At 35.3% G+C, this 11,256-nt stretch overlaps 1 protein-coding gene across 1 annotated transcript; it reads left to right on the forward strand.

The window, feature by feature from the left end:
- The first annotated feature begins 4,866 nt into the window (after positions 1-4,866).
- LOC111785028 (polygalacturonase-like) lies at positions 4,867-6,971 on the forward strand. The gene is made up of 5 exons (XM_023665510.1): positions 4,867-4,876; positions 4,961-5,334; positions 5,478-5,764; positions 5,906-6,129; positions 6,715-6,971. The coding sequence occupies exons 1-5, from the start codon at positions 4,867-4,869 to the stop codon at positions 6,969-6,971; spliced, it is 1,152 nt and encodes a 383-aa protein (XP_023521278.1).
- Positions 6,972-11,256: the final 4,285 nt, after the last annotated feature.

Genomic DNA, 11,256 nt, shown 5'->3' on the forward strand with positions numbered 1-11,256 from the left:
TCACACTCGCACGTGTGAGTCGTGTGTAGGGAAGTACTACACATCCAATTTGTCCGAGACTGGAGGCCACCCCTAAGATGATTAGAGATAGGTCCCTAAATCATGATTGCATGTGTTTGCATTTGCATGGCCCCTATAGCGGGGCCACTTACTGAGTATTCTTTGAAATACTCAGGCCGTGTGCCACATCATTTTTCAGGTAAAGGCAAGGCACACTTGTACGGAGGACGGCGGCATCACGAGCAGAGACTGTGGCATGTGCATAGGGTAGATTCATATTTAAATTTCTAGTCTTAAGTTAGAAGAGGTTGTTTTGCATTTCATTGTTTTAAATTATTTTGTATTTGTTTTTGTTTTCTCTAAATTTTAGTATTTCATATTTAAACACGTAAGACCATGGCTGTGTTTTCCAGAGAAAAAGTTGTTTTAAACGTTTTTTGAAGTTTACGTTATCAACTATGTTCATGTAAGAGTTATATTTCCGCATTATAGATGAGCATGAGACGTTAGTAGCGACTCTGGGTATGTGGAAATTTAGGGTCGTTACACATTGTGTTGTCCCCACCTATTAGAGAGAGTTTTGTGAGGTATCACCTTAACCTTGGACACCGGTTACCGCTGCATAGTCTCCCAAGTCTATGAACAACAACAGATCTCCACCTAGAGCCTAGAGTAAAGTCTGTGATCACAAGCTAGGTCTAAGATGTGATGAGAGCCTACAGATAAATTACTTACTGGATATATTTATTTACTCACCCTTTTTCCCTTTTATTTTTTAGGTGTTCGCAAGCTGCTCGTCTATTTTTTCAGTCTTTGTATTACATTTTATAATTCTATCCCAAATCTATTTCCCCATTTGTAATAAATTTAAACAATATTGTCTTTTAATTGTATTTATTTTGTATTTTTATTGTGATATTGTTTCACTAATTTGATTTTAATTTTACTTCATTTTATTATTTTATTTTATTTTTATTTATTTTTGCTTTTATCTTTTAGTCTCAATTAAGGTTGATATGAATGAAGAGACATCAATCATACAATATACTCTAAATTGAAATCTACCCAAAATTTATAACATAAAACTTCATTCTTCTTCAATGTGGCATGAATTGAAATATCTTTTGATAATTTCAACCATATTTTCTTCACATCTTCATTGAAGTATATTGTATGATTGATGTCTCTTGGTTCATATCACGGGTTTTGATGACTGAAAATTCGAGTTGTGACACCTTGAATTTTTCATACGAGGAATAATATTAAATTATAATAAAATAATTGTTAAATAATTAATTACAAGACTAGCTCGAGGATGAGACTATGAATCCTCCTAAAAGAGAGGTAGATATTCATGAACAAAAAAAACTACAAATAAAGGCCCTCGTTTGCATCATATGCAAGGTGGCCTATCGAGAATCTGAATACCCACAAAGGGTGGCTCTCCATGTCGTCCAAGTCAAAGCGTCAAAAACCCCTGCATTGGGGACCTTGAAGTACTATTTGCTTTCCAAAAGAGAGTGGGAGAGATAAAAGAGCCAATAGAATGAGGTCTTCTGTACATTGAGGTCTTGGTTAACCATAGATCTGCCGAGTAGAATGATCAATTCTAGAGTCATCCACAACTTCATGATAGAGAACGAAGAGAAACGCTTGAACACTCTCAAGCATCAAGACACTGGGATGATGAAACTGTCAATTTTGTAATTTTGTAGCCTTACCTATCTCAAAAGTTGCAAAGAGAACTTCGTTCAAGTTGGAGACTTGGATTGAGCAAACTGATATTATGATAATCAAGATGAAGGATTTCAATGTCATGTCAGGAATAGATTTTTTTTCTTAAAGGCAAGGTCATTTCCATGCCCCAAGCAAAATGCTCAGTGGTTATGAGGTCAAACCACACCATCATTTAGATCCATACCCGATAACCAAAAGGGTAAAGATGATATCGATGCTATTATTGAGACTCAATCTTACCCATGATGAACCAACGCTCATCATCGTTCCTATTATTGAAGAGGAGGGCTCGAGTGAGCAAATTCAAATAAAAACCTCGCAGTCACTAGAGGAAAACATCACAACATATGGCTTCTTCACCTAGAGTGATAGATCTAAAATTGATTTAGTATTAGGGACGAGATCCTCTATTACAAATATGTGTCGTATGCCTCAATCGGAGCTAGCTGAATTTCATAAATAGTTAAATGACTTGTTGAATGTCGAATTTGTTAGTAATCACTCGAATGCTGGGGAGAGGTCCAAGCGAATACCTCCACCAAAAGGTGGAGACAAATCTCCAAAGGAACTAATGTCTAATCGGGAAAAAAATCATCCAAACGAATGAATAGAATAACTGTCGGAAACACTAGCTGCAAAAAGTTTGGAAGTGAAGACAAAGTTCTAATCAAGCTGAGATCCGATCAACTTCGATTCCAAAGCAATAAGAATCAGTAGTTGATGCGAAAAATACTATAAACCAGTCAAAGTCATGTAGAAGGTNGGTTTGGAAGGCATCATATAGGAACCGATTGCTCCCATGGATGATGACTAGTTATGTTTCCACGTCATAAACTTGAAACGGATCCCAATCAAGAAGACACCAATAACAATGCGGCAACAAGACCTCTTGCCATGATGAAAAATCTCATTACGAAGGAAGTAGAAGAGAGTTTGGTTGAATGATACGGCACATCAACGGATCAAGAAAAGACTTATAAAATTTCTTGGTAGATCGGAAGAGATATCACAATGCTGAGATCGGTTGGAAACATTTCCAGAGAGCTAAAGTCAGCCTCATTCTACATTGCTTAGTTCGTGAAGAGTTAATTGATAAAGACGTCAACCAATTGAGTGGAGGAGAATATCACAAGCATGCTTGTCAAAGGTCTGTTACCTATAGTCGTATTCTGGATGTCACTGTCATGTTTGTCAAAGGCGTGTTGTCAGTGGTCCCATGCTCGTTCCAAATCCCTTCTACTTGTTTTCACGGAGTTAGGTCTTTATCATTTCTATTATGTCAATTCGAAGGTGTATGACCGTTCACCAAAATCATGTTTATACCTACGAGGATCAAAATGCCTCAAAATGTACTATAGGAGATAGTGACAAGTTTTCAATTCTTCCTATCCCAGTTATATGCAAGTCCTAATAGTTGGTTAAGGCGCCCAATCTTTCTATTCATAAGATATCTCCCTCTCATCCCTCACTCATTTTACCTTTTCATGGATCTCTCTCCATCCATCCCTGGTAGATTTGTTGGCTCTACACCAATTAGATTTTAGTTCATTAATTTTAAACGGATCAAGTCTACTTTTCATTAATTTTAAACGGATCAAGTCTAGTTTACAAACTTTCAACTACTTGTGGTTCAATGATTTTTACAAAAATAAGTGATAAAAGGAAAGAACCTATCATAGTGATAATTAGGTTCAATTTAATTAAAGGAGAAAAGAGATGTCTATCATATTAATACAAATCTATCACCAAGCGACCATAAAAAAAAGTCTATAAATGATAAGAAAAAAATTTGTTAGATAGATATAAAAACAGCATATTATTGATATACTCTATCATTGATAGACATTAAGACTTCGAAAAATGTAACATTTGTGAATTATTTCTTTGTGTGATGCATTTGTAAATTTATTGGATAGTACAAATACGACAAACAATTCTGCCTCCATTATTTGTGACATCTTTGCAAATAAAAAGTCACCAACTTTCTATTACATCACTAACAACGACATGATAAAAAAGACTGAAAAATATATAATAGCGTTTTATTGATTCTATCTTTTTATNGTCGATTATATCTTTTTATTATTTTTATTAACAGAGATAAAATCAGATCATAGTGATAATTGGGTTCAATTTAATCAAACGAGATGTCTGTCATAGTGATACAGATCTATCTCTAAGCGACATAAAAAAAACAAAGTCTATAAATGATAAAAAAAACAATTTGTTGATAGATATAAAAACGACATATTATTGATATACACTATCATTGATAGACTTTAAGACTTCAAAAAATGTAAAATTTGTAAATTATTTCTTTGTGTGATGCATTTGTAAATTTATTGGATAGTTACAAATACGACCAACAATTCTGCCTCTCATTAATTGTGACATCTTTGCAAATAAAAAGCCACCAACTTTCTATTACATCACTAACATCGGCATGATAAAAAAGACTGAAAAATATATAATAGTGTTTTGTCAGTTCTATCTTTTTATTATTTTTATTATAATAGAGAATCAATATAGAATCCGTATCTAAAAATATAAACATCTAAAAGTGTTAGAAAATTGTTATTATTACAGTAGGACGTTGAGAAGCCAATGAAATAGATATTGTTACATTGCATAGTTGACCTAAATAATTAATTAAACATCCATTTTTTGAAAATAATTGGTTGGAAAAATTAGGTTTTTTTTAGCTAAAATCTTCCCTCCTAAGTATTCTCTACCTACCCACCTGTGTCGGTTTCGGGTACAGGTACCCTTTTGTTGAAGGTCGTTCGAGCTTTAAGTTAGAACAAGAATAAAATTATATTGACAAAGAAAGTTTTTTTTTTTAATTTAATAATTTAAAAAATGAGAGATGCATCAATCATTAAAATGCTAATTAGTGTATTGTCTTATAAGATAGACTTAAATTTAAAAATTTAACTTACCTACCTAACATACCTAATTAAAAATTGTTAAACCATATAAAAACAATAATGGTTAAATAGAACAAGAATAAAATAGGACGGAGACAAGTTAAATTTAGAGTTAGAAGAGTAAACATTAACCTATAAATATCACTCTACACCTCTTCTATATCCTATCACTTGGTTCCTTTTTCTCTCTCTCATGCTTATCATGAACACTTGTATCATTAAGTTTTCTTGGTCTCTTCTTGTAATCTTACATGTTTTTCTTTCCCTTCCACTTTTGTTTTTTAACCATGTCTCAGTTGCTGAATTAACATTCAATATTGTTACTCTCGGAGCTAAGCCCGATGAAAAGACCGATGCTTCGCCTGTGCTTCAAACGGCATGGGCTAAGGCCTGTGACTCATCTGAACCGGCCACTATTTACGTTCCCGAGGGTATATTCTTCGTTTTAAGTGTGAGATTTAATGGACCTTGTAAGAACAATGCTATTACTATTCTCATTGATGGAACTCTTGTGGCTTCCTCGGACATTCAAGTTTTAGCTAATTCTAGTTCTTGGATTTTGTTTAATCACATAAATGGACTTTCCATTACTGGCGGTATTATTGATGGGCAAGGAACTGCCTTATGGAATTGTAAACGCTCAGGGAAGAGTTGCCCCATTGGAGCTAGGGTATGCAAAATTTGAGTTGGCTCCATATAAAAAAAAATTGAAAATTTTTCTTTAACTAAAAGTTAAAATAAAATGACTGGATTAATTACAATATTATTTTAAATTTTTACTAATTTTGGCTTTGGATTGTTTTGAATTGATAGAGTTTTCAAATAAATGATGGAAAGAATGTGAACATCAATGGATTATCTTCAATTAACAGCCAATTGTCCGGTATTGTAATGAATCGGTGCCAAAACGTGCATATGACAAGAGTGAATGTCTTGGCTGCAGGCGATAGTCCAAACACTAATGGCATCCATGTGCAAATATCAGATGTGACCATCCTCAACTCGAACATTGGAAACGGTGACGACTGCATTTCCATCAGTCCAGAGACATCCAACATGTGGATCGAAAGTATTACACGTGGACCTAGACATGGAATCAGGTAACTAGAGATAGATTAGAATGAACATGTTTAGAAATGTTTTTTAAAGGGTTTAAATAAATTTGTCACATTAATTTTTAAAAGATAATCTAAACATTAAACCTCATTAAACATTTGGTATTTTGTTGAATGTGTTTGTAGCATTGGGAGCTTAGGGATAGAGGTTGAGGAGGATGGAGTACATAACATTACAGTGAAATCATCTACATTCACGGGGACTCAAAATGGAGTAAGGATTAAGTCTTGGGGAAGACCAAGCAATGGATTCGCTACAAACGTTTATTTTCAACACATTATTATGGATAATGTGAAAAACCCAATCATAATTGATCAAAATTATTGTCCACCCTTCAAAGAATGTCCTAGTCATGTATATTTCCTCATTAATCTCATACATGTTAATTTTTTTCTAATTATATTTAAGCTTAAATTTGATGAAGAGAACTTAAATTTTAAATTTTATAAATAATTAATTAAATTTATTTTAATTGTTTGAAATTTGTTTGTGTTTAAGATGGGCTCAAAATTATTAGTATTATTTTTTGGTACATTAAATTACTTTTATAGGTAATAAATTAGGGATGCTATTACTCTCGGATGTCTTAAAATGGTATGAAGCTTTTATGATTTTATTTTTTAATTTATCCAAAATATCTAATATTATTGGTGATAATTGCTCTAACTTATATAACTATCTAGAAAATCTAAGAATATGCTCGATTTATATCTTATTTGTTGTATATATTCATATCTTATTATTGAATTCCTAATTTATATTTGGTTTTATAATATAGTTTTATAATATAACTTAGGGTTTCATGGAATTAAAAATTTTAGGTGGAGAATAACTTAGTAAAACAAGTTTGCATGGTAAATTATTTTATAGATGTCCTTGTTTATTGGTTTTCATAGCATATTTTGATTGTTCTTTATTTTAATAGTATTCTGAGTTAAAGTTAGCGAAGTAACATACCAAGACATCAAGGGAACTTCGGCCACTGAAATAGCAATCAATTTTGATTGTAGTCCAACAAATCATTGCACTGGATTAAGCTTGATAGACATAAATCTAACTTACGAGAATCACATCGCTAAAGCTTCATGTAAAAATGCTGAAGGAACTACCTCTAGTGTGGTTGAACCTTCTAGTTGTTTAGCATGGACAAACTTTTATCCATATACTATAGATCCTCTAGGTTATTCTTAAAGATGATCCTCTTGTATGTCAATCACATATGGGATAATATTAAATTTTAAATAAAATAATCAAAGTTATTATTAAAATTAAACAATTAATTACAAGGCTTTAGGGCATAAATCTTAACACTCTCGACCACCTAGATATTTAGACATTTTCTCTACTGTTTATGTTACCCTAGTTTATCTGAGTGGCCTAGATCATAAATTGTAGCATCATGGTGTCTACTTATTCCAATACTTGTTCTTAGCATGCCTTTCCTTATAAGGAATTTGAGTAGGGTCGATCTCAGTCAAGCCTCTACTTGCTCTACCATCTAGTATAGTACCACTTCAGGTTTTAGGGTCCATAATCTATCATCATGCAATAGACACCAAGTTATTAGGTATTGTAACAAATTGTATCCTAATTAGTTCATAAGACGGTAACTGACATATGCATATAATTCACATAAGGAGTGAGATCATGCCTACTAACCTTACAACTTACATACCTTGTCAAGGTTAGGTGATTAAGTCAAGCTGCAGGCTATCACGGTCATGCTTGTCCAAGGCGTGTTGCCTACGGTCGCGTGTCAGATGTCCCAATCATGCTTGTTCATGACGTGTTGTCCACAGCCGCATGCCCGTTCCAAACCCCTTTACTTACTTTCAAGTTAGATAGGCATTTACTATTATTGTTGTGTTAGTACGGGGTGTATGACCTGTCAACAAAATCATGTCTACATCTGTTAGGGCTAAAATGCCTCAAAATGTACTATAAGGTATGTGACTAGTCATCAATTCTTCCTATTCCGGTTATATGCTATCAATGTTGTGGTTGTTCCTTATTTTCTTTTAGCCTATACTATCTTGTTTGCTCGGTTAGAATAAGTGTCGCATAATCACTATCCCGCTGCCACAATAGTTCGATTGTGATAAGTAGTATCAAAGCCAAGTTGGCTCCTTGAATCGTAGGACACAAACATGTCTGCTGCAAAAGAACTGGGCAAGTCCCAGAGTAATCAATTGGTAGAGATAAAAAATTAGTTACTCTTTCCTAATGAATTGGAGCTTTTAAAATCTCGCATGAATTTTATTTTCGCTAAAGCTGACAGGATCAACGAGCTGGCAGATCGCCTTGAGAAACTAATGTCCATGTATTAATGGTTAGGGTCAAGGCGCCAAAAGACTACCAGAACTGCTAGTGGCTCAAGCGTGGGGATAGCTCGATGGGCTCTGTTGCTTGGATGGAAGAACATATTGAGGGCTTAGACAATACTCAACAAGCGATCGTTCAAATTGTCTAAAAAATATCTAAAATTTTGAGAGTAGCCTTTGGAGTGGTTAGGGATGTAGTGGCGAATTTGAGAATCAAACCCTAGTAGCACAAGCCTTTTTATGGGGTTCGAGATGCCAAGGCTCTAGAGAACTTTATCTTTGACCTCGAATAGTACTTTCAAGCCAAAAATGTCATAGCATAAGAAGTGAAGATTACATTGGCAAGAAATCATCTAGTCGATGATGCAAAGTTTTGGTGGAGATCCAAGTACATCGACATTCAAGATGGTCGATGTATTGTGGACACTTGGGTACTATGCATAGAAAAGCTGGCACTTGGTAGTGGCATGGAGGAGTGAGCAAGCCTACCCGAGGTGGACCCCACACGATTTATTTATTTTCAAGCTTTGCATTTTCTTCTACTTAAACCTGAGACCTATGTGATATTAGATCGACGCTCTAACCAATTGAACTATTCAACTTGGCTATTGATAAAGTCGGCTCCTCTGCAATGATATACCACCGGTGGATTAAAACCAGGCTCTGATACCACTTGTTGACTTCTGGCAATTAAGAGAAAAACGTCGACGGAGTAAAAAATGGCCAAAGGGAAACTTCTTCGAAGAAGAAAATAACGGAAAACAAACGGAGAGAGAATGTTTGTGTTGAAGACCCGATTGATTTCATTTCTCATTAGTTGGGATATTTAAATAAAAATTTACATCTAAAAATGAAAAGATGTGGGAAACTTAATTAAGGCTCTTCCACTTAGTGTATTTCCCACTCACTTTAATTGTGTGGATTTAAAGTTACCTAAAAAAGTAGTTAACTAAAAATTAGGGATTACTCTCAAAGGTAGGGATTTACGTAATAGGTAGGGATTTATCTAACACCCGACCCCCCCGGAATTTAAATTGTTCTAATCTCAGCTTGATCAAGACTTGGTCACAAGCTTAAAACTCTAATGCTCTTCGTTTGCGGTCTACCCACTTCTTTATTCTTCTGGAGGCTTTCTCTAAGTACGCTCGTGCTATTTCGAACGTTTGCTTCCATTCTTTGGTGAAGTTGTAGGCTTGAGGGCTTCTCCCAGCATAAGGGTGGTCAATGACATGGGGCATCAGTGGTTGTCTGCCGCATACTATTTCAAAAGGGGTTTTCCCTGTCGACGAGCTTTGTTCGCAATTAAAGCTAAACTGAGCAACATCAAGCATATGAATCCAATTCTTTTGTCGCGCATCGATAAAATGATGTAAGAACTCCTCAAGCAGATTGTTGAACCTTTCTGTTTTTCCATTAGTTTGGGGGTGATAACTCGAAGAGACGTTTAGGCTCGACCCCAATAGCTTGAACAATTCAGTCCAGAAGGTCCCTGTGAATCTCAGACCGTGATCACTAACAATGCTGGTGGGAATGTCCCACAACTTGACTACGTGTCAGAAAAATAATTGTGCGGTCGGTTCGGCTGAGCATGACTTGTGGGTTGGGATAAATGTGGCAGATTTGGAAAATCTGTCAATGATGACCAAGATGGACTTCATTTCTCCTACCTTGGGGAGGTGTGTGATGATGTTTAGAGAAACACTTTTCCACGGTCGGGACGGGACTCGTAGAGGTTCTAGTAGTCCCACAATTTTGTTTTGTTCAATCTTGTCTTGTTGGCAGATAAGACAAGTCATTGTGAACTGTATCGCATCGTCTCTTGGTTATAAACTTGTTTTTTTTATATAAGTTTTTTTTGGGTTAAAAAATAGTGGTTAATATTTATTTTTATTGCTTATTTCTCCATGAAAGAAGGCTGGAGATATTGGAGTTAGTGGAACTCATTTTTAGGGAGGAGAATAGTAGAATAAGTGGTGGAGTGTTTTTTAGGAAGAGGAATAGCAGAATGAGTGGTGGAGTGTTTAGTTATTTGTGTGTCTTCGCTTCTTCTCCCATTCTGTTACGTTTTTTTTTTCCTTTCAATTGGTATCAGATCTACAAGATCAAGGCCTGTTTTCAATCATGTCTCACCTAGAGATTGAGCGGTCAAGAAGGGAGAGAGATAAAAAAAATGAGACAGAAATCGAGTGATAGAAGCCAAAACACCGGTGCGATAAAAGGTAATGTCTCACATGAGGTGAGTGTACGGATTCAAGAAAAGGAGGGATTTGTCACACTCAAATACCCGATGCTGACAAAATGCAACTATGAATCACAAGTCTATTACATACCTAAACTCAAGAGCAATATTACAAGTTTGGGACAACTGGCTGAGAGTGGAAATAAAAGTGTCATAGAGAACAGTGTGATGAAGATATATGACAGAGCTAGGAGCTTGATTATTATGGTGACCAGACAATCCAACAGATTGTATGTAGCATAGTTGAAGCTTGCGGATCAGGTGTGTTTAATGACAAATATCAGTAACAGTGGTTGGCTATGGCACGCGAGGTATGGATACCTGAATTTTCACTCTTTAAAGCAATTAAATGACAAGAGAATGGTTGAAGGGTTGCCGAGAATCACCCAGGTCACACAATTATGCGATGGGTGTTTAATTGGAAAGCAGCATTGGACTCCTTTTCCCCGAACAACGACATATTGTGCGAAGGAGTCATTGGAACTTGTCCATGGAGATCTATGTGGACCTATTTCTCCAATGATGTATGGAGGTAACAAATATTTTATGTTACTAGTGGATGATTTTTCACGATTTATGTGGGTGTTTATGTTGAAAACCAAGGATGAAACACTGCTGGTGTTTAAAAAGTTCAAGATCAGTGTGGAGGTAGAGAAAGGCAAGAAGATTAAGAGCTTTAGAACGGACCCTGGAGAAGATTTTTTATCTACTGCTTTTAAAGACTATTGCGAGAATGAAGGCATGAAGAGACTTCTTACTGCACCATTTTCACCGCAGCAAAATGACGTAGTAGAAAGGCGTAATCGAACGGTGGTAGAGATGGCCAGATGTATGTTAAAGAGCAAAGAGATTCCTGCAAAATTTTGGGGATAAATTATCAAAACTGCCGTGTATATTCTGAACAGATCGCCAACAA

The sequence above is a fragment of the Cucurbita pepo genome, unplaced genomic scaffold (assembly GCF_002806865.2).
Source record: "Cucurbita pepo subsp. pepo cultivar mu-cu-16 unplaced genomic scaffold, ASM280686v2 Cp4.1_scaffold000335, whole genome shotgun sequence".
Taxonomy (NCBI): Eukaryota; Viridiplantae; Streptophyta; class Magnoliopsida; order Cucurbitales; family Cucurbitaceae; genus Cucurbita; species Cucurbita pepo.

What these genes read in the sequence shown, in the direction of transcription:
- LOC111785028 (XM_023665510.1), top strand. An exon ending in GTTGCCCCATTGGAGCTAGG is followed by an intron (nt 5,335 to 5,477) that starts GTATGCAAAATT and finishes TTGAATTGATAG; the next exon opens with AGTTTTCAAATAAATGATGG. An exon ending in GGACCTAGACATGGAATCAG is followed by an intron (nt 5,765 to 5,905) that starts GTAACTAGAGAT and finishes ATGTGTTTGTAG; the next exon opens with CATTGGGAGCTTAGGGATAG.